Raw genomic sequence first — 18,710 nt, 5'->3', positions numbered from 1 at the left:
CTTGCAGTGAAAAGATGTCCTTTTCACTGAAAAGGACATCTTTTCCCCAAATGTCTGCTCGGTCAGTCTAAGACGAATGATTTCATTATTTTCACAATTACAGGCCTTCAATTTCAAGTAAAAAAATAATAATATTAAAACATTGATGACCCTTAGAAAGAGGGAAGTTAAGAGCAAACAAAATTTGCACAAAAACTTTACAAAATGCGATAACTGATATCTTGACTCAATAATTAGCCAGTTTGCGCCCCTTCTTCAATTTGCTGCCACTTCACGGACCAATAAAACAATAATGTAAGCTAGAACAACAGATGGCATTGAAAACGGCCTTTATTTTATTATATTTATATATATATATATATTCACAATGAAATTATAAAAATATATAATTAAAGCTTTAGTATATATTTTACATTTAGACAATTTATAACTTTTGTTCGCATCGTCAAGTCTCTCATGGTCACAATTTAGGACAATAATAAATGGCGAATCACTGAATGGACCTCATCTTATAATAAACGTTGAGCGGATTTACATGTAGTTTTTTATTTTATTTTATCCTGTAGCCTCAATTAGACACAGCCTGTAGCAACATGAAATATTTCAACAACATGAAAAAGGGGGAAATAAACTATCCACCAGGGAGGGAAAAACACCAATACATCCATGCAAGCTTACATTCAAGTAGCCATGAAGGCCGACAGAGCTGCTGCGCGCACTCGTTACGCACGTTGACGGGGCCTGCGTTTTTGTTTTTGACTGTCAGTCACAAACAAGTCATCGTAGTGATCTCACTTACTGTTGGAGCTGTTGAAATGAGTTCAGTTAAATGTGTCTGGTAATTAAGGTGTGTTTGAGTCCCGGTTAGGAGGATGAGGTAGCGAGAGAGAGTCCATGCACACTGTTCAAGTCTTCATGTTGGTGCTGTTTGCTCAGAGGACTGGGGGGCTTTCTGTCTCCTGATAGGCACAAAAAAAAAAAAAGAACAGGAGGAAACATAAAAATATGATCAACTCATTAACTTGTTCAAATGAACAAGATTTCTTGTTCAGACTTCTTTATTTACCACGCAGTGTCTTTTAATTGAGGTGCGTGAAATGGCGAAGTTTGAACTGTCGAGTTCTAAATTTGAAATCTGGACCCAAACGACACTTAGTTGATTTTACATTTATGATACAAAATCATAAATGCGCTCATGAGATACATGTATCATAAGCAGGGTAAAAACGTGCAATAATAATAATAATAATAATAATAATAATAATAATAATAATAATAATAATAATAATAATAATAATAATAATAATAACCTTCTCGGACTTGATGCTTGAAGGCCATGGGCGAGTGGATCTCCCCCGCGTGCATGGCCATCCCGCTGCCTGGGTGGGAAAGGGCCGGACTCTGTGGCTGCCAGTGGTGGTGGCCCGGGGCCACGTAGCCTCCTGCTGGGCCACTATAAACCCCGTACTGGTTGCTTGGAGAGTAGGCGCACGCCGAGACATAACTGGACAGAGTGGAGGAAGGCTGCCGGTGGAAAGATAAGACGTTGGGGGTGGGGGAGATAGGGAGGGTAATAAGCGATTGTTATTGCGAGCAACTCTGACATTTGGTCTCCAACGTGTTTGTCTTTCTACTTCTATTTTTAATAAGCCTAAAAGTGTCTCCTTTTTGCCGCTTTCAAAACATATGATGCATATTTAATGGTTAAAATCTCGTTGGAAAAGCTGGCAAAACAATGCCTTTTTAATATCACTTTGAGGTTCATAATCCATAATATTGTCTTTACTATCTAATTATTTCCGCATTTCTTTCCTTACAAATAACATACACACAACAGTGTTGAACATACGTCTAATTTGAGTGTAAGTATATGCATTTATTTATTTATTTATTTTATGTCAGGCCGCTTTTTGTTTTACCTGAGCGTATTTTATGTCTGCGTCGATGGCTGGCTTGTCGATCCCGTTCACCGAGTGAGAAGCAGGAAAAGCTGCTCTGTTCATGCTGCTCCAGTCCTCCATTTTTGTCGGATATCCCTCCGTCCCAGCAATTGCTAAATTGAAAACACTCACGTCAAAATTGTATAAAAACTGTAGTTTCGGTTGATTCAAAATTAATTCTGCAAATGTATAGCTATTAATTCTGTATGAATGTAAAGCTATACACATTTTAAGTTGTTTTGCAGCCACAGCCTCATTTCAAAGAAGCATTTTTCAAACATCAGAGAAAACAGTAAATTGTATAAGGCAAAAATAAAATATAGTAGATAAAACAAGAGATTATAAAAATACTGAACTTTTTTTCTGAATTTAATAAACATTTGTTTTATTTACTATTAATAAACAAATACGGTACACATAAAATGTTATTTTAACCTGAAATTGTGAAAACTGAATTACAGTTCCAGAAAAAATACATAGATTACAAATAACATTACAATTATTTGATCAAAAAACGATTTTATTTTTGTCTGATATGTTATTCGAATCCTAACTATTCTAAAGAAGTAAAAAAAAAAGAATACAGATGATTTTCAAATAAAATCTGCTACTACAAACTATGATCGTATAGGCTATTCATGAAAATGTATTTCTAAGGCACGTTCAAAATATATAAAGCAACGTGACAGGAAAAACACGGGGCTAAAAACCACGTAAAGGAAGAGAAAATGCGTCTGGTCGCTATTTAAAGGATCAGCTAGGATATATAGCAGGTGAGCAAGGTGTTTGCAAACGCATCATCCCATGAAAAGGTCTATTGAGCTTGGCCTTACTGCGTTCTTGCTGAATGGTGAAATGGAGAACTGGCGTAACTTTCAATGATTTTTTTGTTCTACCTGATATCAAAACAGATGTAGTAGATTATATGACAATTGATCATGCAGAATAAAAGAACAATGCGCAGCTGCTTGAGTTTGCAGACCTCTCGCCGTCACTCTGACAAGTTTTCAGAACGCAGTTAGAAATATGCGTTTTACTCTCACCTGTGGGATCCATGAATGCTCGTATTCCCAGGATGTTGCTGACAGTGTGCGGGGAAGGCCAGGCCCTCGATATGCTCACATGCCCAGCAGTTACTGGTACTCCAGGTGGGGTGCCCATTTTAGTGCCCGTTGGAGACATTGCGTTGGTGTAGGAGTAAGGATATATGTGGTTGTACGAAAGCCCGGCCTGCGCGGAGGCTTGCTTGCTACTCTCGTACTGGTTAGGCTGGGAGAGATTCCCGATCTTGTTGCGTAAAATCCTACTGATCGAGCTCACGGAGGGAACATTGTACTTGTCGCAAACACCGTCGGCTAGAAGCCTGTCCCTGATCTCCCACGCAAAGATCCCGGGGTCGCTCTGTTTGTATTCCCTGATGTTCTTCACCACGTTTGGCGTCGTTACGCGCGGCTTGCTCCCACCGATGGCACCGGGCAAGATGGATCCCGTCTCGTTGTACCTCGCTAAAATCTTGCTCACGCAGCCATGGGAGACTCGCAGCTGCCGGCTTATGTCGCAGGGTCTGATGCCTAGCTGGGCCAGTTCCACGATTCTCAACCTTATGGCGTTGGGCAGGGGTCTCCCGTTGACAAACACGCCGCCAAGTTGGTTCACCTCTCCATAGGTTTGCTCTGCAGGGGGGAAAGGAATTAAAATGTAACTTTAAACAACAGTAAAACAAAAATAAAAAATAAAATAAACCACATCTTGCCGCAGGAGCAACTGAAATATTCATCTTGCGTCCTGACCGAGTTTAGAACGCTGTTTATATCTATCATAGGTGATTTAAGGTTTCTATCCGCTAATTACAACCGTGCAAAAGAGTGCAGACTATTTGATTGCCACATCCTTGCACCACCATGCATGAAAACAACATTAAAAATGGCGAGCTTTAGAAGTTTAGACATTAGAGATCCCTTCAAAAAACTTCCCGCCTTGCAATTGGTTGATGTGGTTCCATTTAAGAGTTAAAGTCCCAAACATGCATTCAAGTAAAAAGAAAAAGAAAAAAATCCACTATTAAATACAGTTGACAAATTCTCGCCAGCGATCTCCCCTCTTTTGGCTATTGTCTCACACATTCTTTTTTTTTTTTTTTTTTTTTTTGTCTTTACTCTGCTGTGGCGAGGTTGTAACGCTTCTATCACTGGAGCATGCACGCTTTGGGCTTACCCATTTGCCTATACTGGTGTGAGATGCCGGGAAGTAAAAGGTGTCCCTCCAGATAGCTGAATGCGTCCTATAGTGAATCCAGACGTGAAAGGAGGGAGCGAGAGGAATGAACCCAAACAAACAGGGGAAAAGAGTGAACTTCTATCAGCCTCCTTACTAATCCAGCGCGCTCCCCTTCTTATATTTGGAAACCCACTGCGCGCAATGGCACCACAGTGATCTTCATCCGATAAATGCAAATTGGAGTTATCCCGGGGAGTTCAGTCTGCTGGAATTAATTTGACGCGTCCTCCACGTCAATCTTCGTTGCCATAAGCCAAGCCCCCTCTCTGGTCTCATTGGTTGCCCTGCCCTGGAGAGGTTGTCAGCCAATACGAAGCCTATCCGGTCGGAGGTGTGCAGCCTTCCTTCATTATTTTGCATAGGGGAAGTGGAAGAGAGGAAAACGTTTCGTCCAACATGCAGCCCATGGTAAGAACTTACATGTGATAGATTTGATGTTTGTGCATGTCAAAACATTGTTGAAACTCTTGCCAACATTTCAAAGTAATCTGTTGCGCTTTTTGCGCTCTTTTATGTAAATGTTTTTTTCTGTATGATTTAAATGCTTTAAGATGTTATTTGCTAGAATATATATATATATATATATATATATATATATATATATATATATATATATATATATATATATATATATATATATATATATATATATATATATATATATATATATATATATACGTCAGAGCTAGGGGAAAAACATGCACACTTCCAGCCTGAGTTTTTCTATTTTATTTTACTAGCCAGCGTTAGGTAATCAAAGATGAGAATGACCTCATGTAATCGATACCTCTGTAGATGGCAGAGAGCTCACCAGACTCTGGGATATCAACTGGATTCCACAGAGGAATATTATCACAGCGTGTTTTCCGAGTTTCCTGTGTGAGTTTAGAAAGTATCGTTTATAAGCTCACAAAACGTTACTTGTAAAACTTAACAGTCGACCCGATGGTAACAAGGTGCAGTATTCCAATCCCCCATCCCTGATTTTTTACTCTCTTTTTTTTTTCTTTTTCGCATGCTCCCACCCCTTCCCCTACCCGCCGTCCTGCCTGTCTGCTGCAGCCCATCATACAGATCATAGAGCAGGACACATGGAAAGCATCAGGCCAGCTTACAACCAGGGAGTCTCAGACACAATCTCTCGAAATATTAGAACACATGGAGAATGAAGTTGATTGTATTTCTATATACACACACACGCCATGTGATGATGCATAGAATACTTCTGTCTGTCTTTTTCACCGTCTCTCACTCACTTTCTCCCTATTACTTGATCTGTGGACCCCCCTCGTCTGGACAACTGTGGAATTGCAGTATTTTAGCCGTTTGTTTGCGTGACTCTTCGGATTGGTGCTTTTGTTCACGGTCCTTCCTTGCAACTGACTGTCGAAAGTTTTAGATATCAAAATTGGGTGCGGCAATAAAGACCACTTCTATGACTACATTTTCAACTACTGTTTGAAGCCCTAACTCAAACCAGTTTTACTAATTAAGGTTTCATTATTATAGCCACAATGTGCGGCCTTTTCGTTTATTAACGAAATATCACGTCTGATATTTTAACCCGGGAGCTTACAGTGATAGCTGAGTGGCACATAAACATTTCACAACTCTTGATCGATATCTCCAATAGCTGTGGGAAAAATAAAGACAGAATATTTAACTTCGCTGTTATGCAGAGCAAACCCATTTCTTAGTTTATTTCGGAACTAAGTGGCTATTTAAGAAATTAAGAAATTGCTGTGACATTTAGAATTTATTTATTTATTTACTGGTTTTCTTTCGAGATGCAACACGTTTAAAAGACAAATATAAAACGCTGGTCTTTGTACTATTAAAAAGGTCGTTCTTCAGGCTGCATTCCTGGAATTTCAAAAACCTCTAGCAAATTCATTTTCTTGAATTTGAAACCATTCGGAAAACGTTGCACATAAAGTAGTCAAAGAAGTTCTATGTTCTGCAAATTAGGCTAAAACATCTGCGTGTAAGATGTCGTTGGTGCAATTTTGCGCACTTCGCAACTGTCTACTGTCGCTTCTCAGGTGTGACAAAACAAAAGCACATCTTGAACGGCGTCTGTCCTCTTTTTTCCAGGACTTAGTGTACTCCCACAATACATTCCCCCATAAACACGATAGTAGAAACATAAATACCAAAATACAGTCCTCAATATTTGATTTCAAATTTAAAATCTTTTTTTTTTCTGTCACGCAGAGGCCAAAGCTAAAAATGTCTGTTTTTCAATTGTTGATTTGATAGGACGTCTTTTCATACATAAAAAATTCGTACAGCAGAAAACGCTATAAAAGCGGGAAAAATATTCATTTGTTGAACGCTAATTTTCAGCGACAGCTAATACTTGATATGTATTGGTATATATAACAAATGCAATTAATTTATGTATGTCTATTACTATATGAATACCTGAGGCTGTTCGTTCCGCCAGATTTATGTGTTTATAAAAATATACTTTTATTCCTTATATGATCTAGTGAAACTATATTGCCCATACGAATTATGTGATATCGATGGATCACGCGTTAATCTATTTATGGATTCTTGTGATTTTACTGACCAGCATTTCATCAATGAAATTGGAATACATAAATAAATAAATATTCATCTTGTTTAGTTATGCAAGACTCAAAAACTAAAAGCCATTTAAAGTAATAAATTAAATCAGTTTTGGAACAGACTAAATTTTCTGCACAAATCTATTCTAATAAGGTGGCATGTTGACCTGTCCATTCATGTCCACACTCAGGATATGCTGCACAATACTAATGGCTGAATGATTGATTTCAAGCTTACATTTAGCTTTAATGTTGCTATTCCCAGTTAAAGCTGTACACAAACTTAAATTCTTGCTTCAACACGGAAACTGACAAGTAAAAGTCCTCTGACAGTTCTGAACTTTACCTAAGTGCTTATTTAAACACTCATAAATAAATTGGTGCCACTATTCTGTTACACATTAAATAGTCGCTTATTGAACAACATTTTGAGTTAAATTCTGTTTAGGTCAATTGTCACCATAAAATGAGTTAATATTCATAGTGTTAAGCTGTTAGTGCACAATATATGCACAAATAATTTGTATTTTCCACTCTTTTTCTAGTGTAAAAAATAATACAGCTGCTGTTCCACATGAACATTTTGTCATGTGTAAATTCTAATATATATATTTTTTCCTTAAAGTAATTAATTTATGCCATCAAGTCATTCGCAGACTTGAAAAGTTCAAACAGACGTCTTGACAGAGTTAAATGAAAATGTCCCCCCAACTCAATCAGTTGACACCTGACACCAGTAAGGTGCAATGACCCTAGTTGGTAAATATTGATTTTGGTTTTAAGTGTCATCAAAGGATAAACGTCCTCAAGTGTGCTTTGTCTTTAAAGTCTTAAGACAAATTTAAACTTCTATTTTCCCTTGAATCCAGCGAACAGGATAAGTGTTACTTTGAGTCTGGTGGTACAGACTATTCTGATCGTTCGGGAGCAAGTTTCCTGATGTTGTATAGATATGCTGTCTATTCCTCATGCTCACAAAATATATAAATGGCAGGATAAATGATATGGAAATTCAACTTTAGATCAACTTGCTTCTTTCAGCATATTAGAATGAAACACAAGCGTAGGGAATTAAAGGTAAAACCGTTCATGTTTATAATAAGGTCTAATACTCCTATAGAAGGTTATCTTTGCCTTATTTGAAGACCTCAAATTTTGCGGTGTAAATACTTTACAAAAATACAAAAATTTCTAGGCTTTTGTCTGATGTCCATGTTACTCCTTATTTGAAAGGAGGGAGTTGAAATACCTTTGTATCCTCTCAAATTCAACCATTCCCAACCTGTAAAGAACCACACAGATTCTCTCACCGATAATCATAGCAGAGAAGGTTTGTCTGCTCCTATCTGATTTAGAGGTGGTGTTGTGTAGTTTCTTTGTGCTCCTGCTGGTTAGACCAGCCTCAGAAGGCAGGGAGTTGACTTCTTTTATAGTCATGAGACCCACTCTGAGCTGCAGAACATGCCTAATGAGGGCGCATGGTGGTGCCATGTGAGGCATGCCAGCTTTTTTTTCTTTTTGTTTTACCAGGCTGGTAATTGCTTGTGACCTTCCCCAAACATGTCTCGTGTTTCTTTGTGTTTTAAACGTACTTCTAATTATGACTCAGATCTGTTGTCTGAGAATTGGTTCTTTGGAGAGACGCGGCGGAAATGGCAAATTATTTTTGCCTTTTAAACTGGGTACACAATACGCATAGGCCTGCCAATTTTACAATATTTATGACTGAAAGAATTTCTTGGGGAAAGTCTGTGTATTTTATGCGCACTTTTATGTAAAAGCTGTCAAACCCTTTCAGTAATAATAGAAATTTGCAGTTATAGTATGAGAAGCATTTACAACTTAAACATAATATCATGCTTGATTTTTGTAAACCGATATGCTGCAGTGTGTGGCTCTGCATTTTTGCTTCAGGTGTACCATCATGATCAGTCAGACATGATCCCTATAGATGATCCCTATGAATATTTGTTTTTGTATTAGTTTTAATAAGTGGTATTTTGTGTGTTCATATTTGGTTCTACTAACAATATGCTTTGAAATTAAGCTTTAAATACTGCTAGATCTCACAAGGACATTTCACTTTGATCATGTATGTTTTATTAGTTCATCAATTGCATTTAAAGTTTTTTTCAGTCACTAGGGTAGACTACACATGTGCATACATGTTCGTGAAATAACGTTGTGGAGATCAGTTTGCACTAGTTTAGTAAAAATTACCTTGTTTGTTTGAGTGCAGTTGAAACACTGTAGTTCTCATTTTAAACAGCACATGCAGATTGATTGCCTGTATTCAAATGATAGTAGGAGAAGAAGAAGAAGAATGGGAGCAAGTGTTTATTTAATACAAATCAAACTACAAAGTCTGGCTCATTAATAAATTTTTTTCAAGGGCTTTTAAGGGTAACAAGCAATGAACAATGAGTTATTTTCTGTACTAATTGTCAAAACACGCATACACTGAACAGTATTATAAAAATGTAAAATTTTCAGATGCTTTTCTATTGCTCTTTGTATTTGGCAAGTCCTGCTCATGCTAGGCACAAAGTTTAATGAAAAAATGGGGATGTGTGCAATTGTCTGAGGTGCCCACCTCCCAAAACAGCCCACACAAATGGACTTATGGAAGAATAAAGATGGCAGTTCAAGTCAGGAGTAGGAGGTATGATTGGGCATGCCAAAATAAGAAAGTGTTCAAAATACATGCCAATTGGTTAACTTCCATAAAATGCATCTTCCAAAATGTTTGCTGGTTCATTCAAGCAAATACCCGAGATGCCCGTTTATTGGCCTGATCGAGTACACCTGGATTAAAAGGCTAAATGTACTTTTTTGCACTTCAGAACATTTTTGGTCTGGTTATTAACCACTGATTTGAGTTATTTGATTTACATTTGGATTGAGCTCTAACTAGCTTAGTGACAATGCTAATATCAATCTAGCTGCCAAGCTGAGCTTCAGCAAATGCTTCTGGTAAAGAGAACATATTAGTAGAAGGTTTAAATGGTTTTGTGTTTCAGTAATAGTTTATGCCTTGATGCCAAAGTCAAACTTGCTAAGAAGTTGAGTTTTTAGCCCAGATGCAGTCATTGCTAATGCGTAGCACAGTTAGTTGAAGCTGCCAGGTAAAAGGTTTAGTAACAGCTCTAATGCTAATGTTGAACTTTCTAGCATGCTTAACTTCTTAAGCTTGGGAATGTCGTCTCTAATGAACAACACATTTTAACTTTGCCTGCCACCTATTTATCATTGAATTTAGTCACATTATTGTGCATTAATGTAAAAGTTTCTTTTTAAAACAAAGGAGTCAGATGACTTAATAATAATAATAATAATAATAATAATAATAATAATAATAATAATAATAATAATAATAATAATAATAATAATAAAAGATTGAGAAAAGTTGTCTGCTCATGTTAAAGTGGCTTGCACTTGGATAGCCCTTTCTCTAGTAGGAGGACTCCAGTCAAACACACATTTACACACAAGTGGTGGAAAGTTACATTATAGCCACAGCAGGCAGAAGCAAGGCTGCCATTCAGGTGGCAGTTGAAATGTCTAGCCTGAGGAGACAGTGGCAAAGTGACTGAGACAGAGTTAAAGACGTGGTTAAAACTGCCATCCCACAAACTATCAGACTGACATTCCTTGTGAGATATTGTAGCAACTGTCCTGCACCTACTAGTACATCTCAAAAAATTAGAATATTGCGCAAAAGCACAATTTTTCTTGACAGTCATCTCAGAATGTGAAAAGGGCATTTTATAGCAATTCTTTGCACATAGCATTTCAAGCTTTTATTTTTTGCAATTCTACTGATTATGTGTTACAGGTAAAAAAAAAAAAAGTCAGTGTCTCTTAGAATATCACATTAAACAAATCAAAAACTACTGTAAGCACAAATGCCAGGCTTCTGAAAAATGTATACATTCCTATACACTGAATACTTGTTTGGGCCTCTTCTTGTATGAATTCACCATAGATTTTCACTGGCCAACCAAGAATAGAAACACCGGGCAAATGAACCAGCTCTTAGTACCTTTGGCAGTGTAGACAGGTGCATTGGTGGAAAATAAAATCAACATCACCATACAGCAAGTAAGTACAGGAAAGCTTGAAGTGCTCTCGAATGCTTTGGCAGAATGCTGAAGTCCAAGAAACTATGGATTTTGGGAAACACAGTGGACTAACAGCAGGAAATGACATGGCACCCTAAGCCATCAATGACTGTAGAAACTTCTCACTGGACTTCAAGTAATGTAGATTCTGTGTCTCTCCACTGTCCATCAGGACCCTGGGGCCTTGATTTCTAAATAAAATGCAGAATTTACTTTCATCTGAAAACAGGACTCCCGGCCATGGACAGTCCAGCCCCTTTCCTTTTCAGCCAAGGTAAGATCTCTGACATTTCATTTTATTTATGATTGACTTCAGAAAGGAAGTATGACAGGGGAAGACTGATTAGTTCCCAATAATGATAATAATGGTCTGTCTGTTTCACAATATTCAAATTTTCTGAGATACAGGTTTCTATTGTCTCATCAAAATTACTACAAACACAGGGCTGGAATATATCACTTTACATGTTGTGATTCTATATAATATATGAGATTCACTTCCTGAGATGACTGGCAGGAATACTTGTGTTCTTATGCAAAATTCTCATTTTTGAAATGTATTAATATATCTAACTTGTTAATTCAGTTCAAGCTCTCCTAGTAAAAAACAAATAAATCAAATAAATCAGGTGGTGTTGAGAATAAATAATTCTCCGTTTTTCTTCTATCTCTTTTAGCTCATTGGAAACCTAAAGCTAAAGGAAATGATATGTTAGTAAACACCCTCAAAGCTAAAGTTAAAGAAAATGAGGCACTAGGGAATCCCCCCTTTGCAGTGTAGCTTATATAGAGGCTGACAAATAGAATTACAAACTGTGGCTTATTGCCATTTTGTCCTGCTAGCTCCCAAAGTTAGCATAATAAATGCTAATTTTTTAATATTGAGAAATGGAATCCATGAATTCAACTCATTGACTCTTCATCAACCTCATACATCAAGAACTTAACAGGGAGAAGGAATAATTCTCTACAGTGGTATATGGAACAAGGATGCTTTAACTCTTTGGATAATTTTATTTCAAACAAGTAAAGAAAATATAAAATCACACATTGAGTATCATAAGCAAAGATGAATAGTGAAGGGAAGAACCTGGAAAACACCTACCAGTAAAAGGAAAATCCAGAAACACCTAATAACAACCTCCAACTGTAAACTATTTTGTTAAATGCCAACTAAAAAAGAAACCACTGGGTTTTTCTCTGCTTGTATCAAATAACCATATAGTGAAGAATCTGCATTTAGATTTTTATGTCGTAAACCCCCCGTACTTCCACTTTAATAACATTTTCTTTTACCAGGCTTACAGCTGCTTCCTGTTGAAAGACTTTAATTCAAATGCACAACAGTAATTCTCTTATTAAACAGCAGGTGCTGTTTAGAGCAATGATTTTGATTCAGGTGGTCTGTAGAAGATGATAACCAGTATTTAATTGCATCACTGTTTTGGAGTAGAGAGCCTTTGAACAAGTGTAAATAATAAGTATCTATTATGAGAATAATAGTGCTAAGGGGCAAAAGATCTGTTTATCAGGCATCAACTTATAATCCTCATTTAAAGGATTGAGAGGGTGGAATTGTGCAATGTTTAAATATCAATACTTTGATTTTACCATGTTAAATTTATTCATATCTTGTGCCCCAGTATGACTTTCTAATATCACTACAAAGGTGTTTAATGTCACAACGTGGCGAGACGAGTTAAAACATAATGAAGAGCTCCCTCTGTGGTCACAGACATAAACAAATATTTGTATCATTTTAAGGAAATTAGGAAGTTTCTCGACATGGACTGAACTTTCTAACAAATTTTGATGTGTGATGAAGTTCATTGAGAAATTTTAAGTGAATCACACAAACATTTTTAAAAAGCAGAAAATTAACCAATACATTTTGTGGCTTGTTATATAACACATTTTCTTGCTAGACTGTTTACTCTCCTAGCTAATTTTATCCATTCAAAAAACTTTTCTCAGCATCGTTACACGTGTCTGTTTTTGTTTGGCACTCAGGCCTTGCCTGTCTGGATCTGTTGTCAATTAAGAGGAGGGCCCTTAATTACTTTCGGAGCACTTTAGACTTGATGCTGATTCATGGCTGTCGTACTTGGAAGTCGGCCAGCGAAGTTAAAAACAGTGGGTCACATGTGAAAACCGATATAAAAACTGCATTTTAATCTTGTTATTCCACAACCTCTATGATTAACTCTTGACTTTTACTTTTAGAACTGCTTTTTTATTATTATTATTTTAAGTGTGTTTTCTCTATGTAGTATATTTTTTGCCCTTTAAGGCACCTGTGATTCAAAAAGATTTCTGTCCTTAACCAAACCTTTTCTTTGAACAGCCATGTGAGATTACTGTTGTTGCACAAGTCTGTGTTTCATAGCTTAAATATGCCAGATCTAAGAAGGAAAATTGTGCAAGAGGACATTCAAGGCCTTCTATCAAGAACAGTGTAATATTGTTTTCCGCCAAACCAGAAATTACAGCCTTGGAGGGGCCTTTTCTATGTCAGGGATAGGGGTACTGTATGTCTTCTGACAGTTACTCCTTTTAAGATTAATGAGCTTATAAAAACCCTGTGTCTTCTTTCAAACGCCAAGCTCGATATCAATCAATGTTACCAGCATAGTCTTGTTCTTCCAAGAAAGAAATCCCAAAGATGGATTGGACACTGTTGACACAGCACTGTCGAAACAAAATCTGGGGGTTTATGTCTCTGAGAAGGTGTAGGATCCTGAGAATAAAAAAAAAAAACATTTTTTATTCTAAACAGAAAAATGTTCTGTTTATATGTGAGTAGGAAAAATTAATTATAATCTTTTATTTATTTATTTTTTCCAGATTATACATGGGCCCAAGGATCTTTTCACGAAAGATATCAGTGCTTTGACCTCACTGAACCGGAGCCAGATGCCCATAAATACATTCCCTTATTTCTATCCTGCTTTGGATGCCAGTTGGACCAGGAAGTTGGTTTGTTTTGGGTGTTCTCAGTAGCATATATTCCACCAAAACCTGCACTTTTCACGTTTCTCAAAAGACAGCTGAGCCAATTTCCTGAAATGCACCTGAATTCCTGCTTGTGGTCATTTGTAATGTTGGTGATCTGCTGAAAGCTGTTGAATCACGGTTCAGTGTCCACATACTGGAGACTTGTTTATCCCCTCACCACGTGTGGACTGATCAGCTGGACGTCTCTTTCTCCGTGTTGAGTAGCTGAAGCTTTGGAAGCAGGTTCAAGAAAATAAATGTGAAAAACTTGAGTTGGGATTTGATAAAATGAACGGTAAATCTTAATCAAGCCATCATAAACTGCTTCAGTTTTTAAGTTGACAATAGAGATTTTTTTCATCTTTAATTAAAATGTTAAAAAGACAAGCATTTACTGTCTTTAAGTCCAAATTAGTTTTAAAGCCTGTGATGCAAACATAGCAGAGGAATAAGTGAACTTCGTTCCATCATACCAGTGCTGAAATATTTGACATGTTTGCACTGAGTAGGAATACATAGACTTGCAACCAAGCCTGGACTTGCTGGCCAAGAAAAAACCCCTTAGCGCCCCCATTTTCTTCAACATGCCGCTTCCTGAATGAATGTGCTGCTTAAAGCACAGCACTCCCAGTCTTTTGAATCATAATATTGAGACTCTTTAGTAATATTTTTATGTTTACATTCTAACTTTTTCTCTCCTATTAATCATGCTTTCACAATTCATGGTATGGTACAGTGGAGAGTGGATATTTTTATGGTTTTGCGGTTGAGTTAGGCCTTTTCTACTATGTCAGTGGTACAAATGACCCAGATTTTAAGTTGATGTAAATTATTTTGAAACTCTACAGTATGTAAGTATCTTTTTCTGTGAAATGCGTTATATGATGCAGGGGATTTTCAGGTTGAAATGTACCATTCATTTTGATAAATTTTTGCCTTTTTAAATTACAGAATTTAATCTGTAATTTAATCTGTTGGTTCTCATCAGTAAACTGATCATTTCTACTGATTCCCAGTGAGACATCATGATTCTAAAATGACTTGAAAAAAATATCTCACTTATTTTCATTTGTTTCACACGTTGTTGTTGTTATTATTATTATTATTATTATTATTATTATTATTATTATTATTATTATTATTATTATTATTGTTATTATTATTATTTTAGGGGTTTACTGGAGAACATATGATTTGTATATTTTTAATAGAAACTTGCTGAAAAACAGAAAAGTTAAAATTATTAAGCAGAAAAACCAAGCATGTATGGGAAAGGAGTCACACCTTTAAACTTTAGCTAAGGTCTACAAGTAATTTTATTGAGTTATCTTTGGAAAATATTCATGCCTTTTTCATTTATCTATTTCTTTATTTAATAAGGAGGAAATACATTTTTCACACTGGGTAATGTTTGTTTAGAAAGCTTTTTTTTTCTTTTAAAAGAGACTGCCAATAATAATAAGGATAAGACAAAACATTATCATGGCGAGTGTGTTCATTGGTGAATACCATATGTAGGTGTGTGAAATTTGTGAGCATACTGTCTAAGAACTAACCATATAAACATATAAATTACTAATATAAACTTAGTAAAATATAATTCCTATTTGTACATGAATTATATTTTGGAACATCTATCTATTTATTACGAGTGCCTAATTTTCACAGGATTTGTAATTACAGCAGTCATTGATAAAGAGGCAGGGTACACCCTGAAGACAAGTCAGTCAAAGGGTAACACAAAAACACACAAGACAGGAGAGCACAAGGAGAGCAAGACAGAGAGGCCAAATTACCTTTGGATAGTTCTTTATATTATCAAAAGAAGACTTTACCTGGTCCTAAAGCCTTCAGGTTTTCAATTTGTCAACATTCTGCCTTTTACCTGTGGTCATGAAACATGGATTGTGTTTGAGCTTTCTTCGTGGAATGGTAACACTTTGTCTTAAGCTGTGGTTATCTTAAGCAGCCTATCGTGTGAGAATTTGGCCATGAACATTGTCCCCCTGACTTTGACACTTTCATTTCAGGAATAACTGAGGTGCTATAGTTACTAATTTTAACAGTAGGTGGTGCTGCAGATAAAATTTGTCGGTGTATAAAACTGCTAACAGAAGAACAGTCATAAAAGAAATGTATTCCTTATAGACATCTTATCAGAAATGTTGACCTCATAAGAGTCAACATTTACAAGTCTAGCAAACATTTTGAAATTTTTAGTCCCTTAGTGTTTATATTCAGCCTTGTAAATGCTTTATAAAAGAGGTGTTCTTGGTGCATTCCTGCTCTACCTGTTAGATGAGCAATACATCTTTTTCATATCCTTTAAGCCAGATCAAGTTTTTCTCCACTCAACCATGCTGGGAGAGACATTCAGCACTGCAGATAAAGTCTCCCACTTGTTATAATTTTAACTAGAAATGAATGTCATTCTGAATGCTAATAGAAAGCCATGATACAATGACTCAAGTAAATTTGTGTCACAAGATTTTTTAGTGTATTTTGTCTTTATTTTCAGTCCGATATCAACATTCTAATTGTAACTAGATGCTAGGGAACTCTGCAAAGACTCACAAGACCAAATGAAAGATATAGGGTGTAGCTGCACAACTAGGAGTTTTGTGGTAACAGTTACAAGTAAGATTACGAGTCCCGTCAAATAGTGTGGAGAGCAGTTGTGATAATGATGGCATGTGTGGTGGAGCCCACATGAGATGATGTTATTCTTTGGAACAGCCTTGGAAAATATAAAATAAAAAAATTAAAAAACTGAGCTTACTCAATGTCAGTGTTGATGTAACCATATTTGAGCTGTGTGCACCCATATTACAGCTAATTATGGGTTTGGCCTGAGGTCTCAGTGAGTTTCCTCGACAACACGTAGTGTCATGTGAAGTCGAGGAGAACGTACCTTCATCCATGATAATTAGAGGGCGTTAAGCTGTGTTGAAATCTGCAACATCTGTCAGCCCCTTACAAACACCAACAATTCATCAACTCATTGCACTTCAAAGAATCTGTTCAAGATGATGAATCAAATTATGTTTGTTGCTTTTTAATGTCATCTTTATGGCGATTTGTTATCATGATGTTTTAGTTGTTATTGTCAATGTCTCAATGGAACGTTTGAAGTGGGGGAAACTTGTATTGATAAAACAAAACCTGTCTTGATGTGGTCCATGGTCCAATTGTCTCAAAGGAGAAGTCTTAGTGGAGCTTTTAAAGTGAGCCCAAATGCAGCAGACCACAACCTACTGCCACTTCTCCAAAACATCGTTAGAGATGGGTGCTCAAGTCAAGTGTTCCTTGCTGCTACTACTTGTGTCCTGAATTTCTAGAATGAAAGAAAGAAAGAAAACACATTAAAAGAAAGTGACACATGGAGAATACTGTAACGACAATGTGAATAACAAACTTTAATTTAATCAAATATTATACCAAAACAATGACTCGTGATTGTGATGTTGCATGCTGATGTTGTACAGTGGATTGCGATGTGGCGCGATGATGCCTGGGGTGTTCTGTTGGAGATGATGATGCAGGCATACAGAGCTGGGGTTGTTATGCCCTCTTCTCTCAAAGCAGACAGAGAGGGAACCAATTAGAAAATTTAAGTAGAGACCCCAATCTGTTCAGTTTCTTTTCCCCAGCTCTGTCATTCTAGGTTCCATCTCATGTACAGCAAGCAGATCCACAATCAGCAGACTGTAATTTATTTCTGAGCCGATGTTTCTTCAATGGCACAGTCTTTTACTGAGCAAGTACTGTCTAAGATATTCAGTTGCGTGTTCTCCTGTGTAAGTACTGTGCTCAAAAGACAAATAACTATGCTGTTTTGTTAGTTCTATAGTGTTCTATGGTTCAACAATGTTGAATATTAAAGAATTTAACAGTCTCCTTTGTTTCTGCGTGTAATTCAGTGCTTTTCATTCCTCCCGTGGCTGGGCTCAAATCTGCTTTGATATTTTACACATAAAAACCTGAAAAGTGTGTATGAATTACTTTGAGACTGTAGAACAATTTGTAGAACCACACCAAGCCAATCAAGCTTTGCTTCTTTTGGGTTTGCGCATATTGAGACTGAAATTCATAAGGTACTTTTGCAAAGTACCTTATGCTCAGTCAGAGTTCATGGAGAACATCAGTGAACATTAAATCTGAATTTTAAGTAGACCTTTCTAACATATACATTGAGCAAAATCATTCCACTGCAGCTCTTGCCTTTTACTGAAGTCAATTCCTTCCAGAAGGTGAATATCTGCCTCAGTTTCAGGTCTTCAGGTCAGCCGTTCTTCCATGCTTGTTCTGTATTTTGCTCCATCCATCCTTTAATAAATATGCATCTCATTTTTTTGCATATGAGAAGCATGCCCACAGCAAAATGTTACCACCAAGTTTATCCATGTTTTTGTCTCAGGAGGACATCCAGAGTTAATTTTCCACCACACCAAGCACTGTGAATTTCCTTCTACCACAAATCTGATTCCTACTTTGTGTTGTTTTGCTACATAAAATTCCAATAGAAGAGAAGCTGCAGTTTTGATGTTCCAAAATAAGAAAAGAGAAAAAAAATCAAGAAGAATGATCACTTTGCTGTTTTAAGTGTGAGTGGACTGGGAGGTAATGGAGTGTCAGTGATACTGTCTGCAAAGAGGGACCCCCTGAAACTGATACCCACTCTTCAGTGACTGTTTAACCAAACCAACTGAGATGTCATTAGCATTCTGGAGCTAAAATGTTTGAGCAAAAGCTAAAAATGGATCTGTCACTGTCTCCTTGTCTTCAGATGACTCATCCTTAGACAT

General features: G+C 36.7%; 1 protein-coding gene and 1 long non-coding RNA gene across 2 annotated transcripts; one reads left to right on the top strand and one right to left on the bottom strand.

The window, feature by feature from the left end:
* Positions 1–345: 345 nt before the first annotated feature.
* Positions 346–4,412, bottom strand: pax1a (paired box 1a). The gene is made up of 5 exons (XM_055038869.1): positions 4,155–4,412; positions 2,984–3,613; positions 1,920–2,053; positions 1,311–1,524; positions 346–959 (listed from the first exon to the last, which is right to left on the bottom strand). Exons 1-5 carry the CDS (start codon positions 4,156–4,158, stop codon positions 865–867), a joined length of 1,077 nt encoding a protein of 358 aa, XP_054894844.1. The 5' UTR covers positions 4,159–4,412; the 3' UTR covers positions 346–864.
* A 172-nt stretch (positions 4,413–4,584) lies between these two features.
* On the top strand, positions 4,585–14,553 carry LOC129365582 (uncharacterized). Its single transcript, XR_008606535.1, has 3 exons — positions 4,585–4,625; positions 11,084–11,185; positions 13,756–14,553. It is a non-coding gene; the product is annotated as an uncharacterized LOC129365582 (long non-coding RNA).
* The last annotated feature ends 4,157 nt before the right edge of the window (positions 14,554–18,710 follow it).

This window comes from Poeciliopsis prolifica, unplaced genomic scaffold (assembly GCF_027474105.1).
Source record: "Poeciliopsis prolifica strain line A6 unplaced genomic scaffold, Auburn_PproV2 SCAFFOLD013, whole genome shotgun sequence".
NCBI lineage: Eukaryota > Metazoa > Chordata > Actinopteri > Cyprinodontiformes > Poeciliidae > Poeciliopsis > Poeciliopsis prolifica.
Note: the sequence above shows the minus strand (reverse complement) of the source record. Positions and strands in the feature narration are given on the sequence as shown.

What these genes read in the sequence shown, in the direction of transcription:
- pax1a (XM_055038869.1), bottom strand. An exon ending in AGCATTCATGGATCCCACAG is followed by an intron (nt 2,054 to 2,983) that starts GTGAGAGTAAAA and finishes TTTTCAATTTAG; the next exon opens with CAATTGCTGGGACGGAGGGA. An exon ending in CAAGCATCAAGTCCGAGAAG is followed by an intron (nt 960 to 1,310) that starts GTTATTATTATT and finishes TGTGCCTATCAG; the next exon opens with GAGACAGAAAGCCCCCCAGT.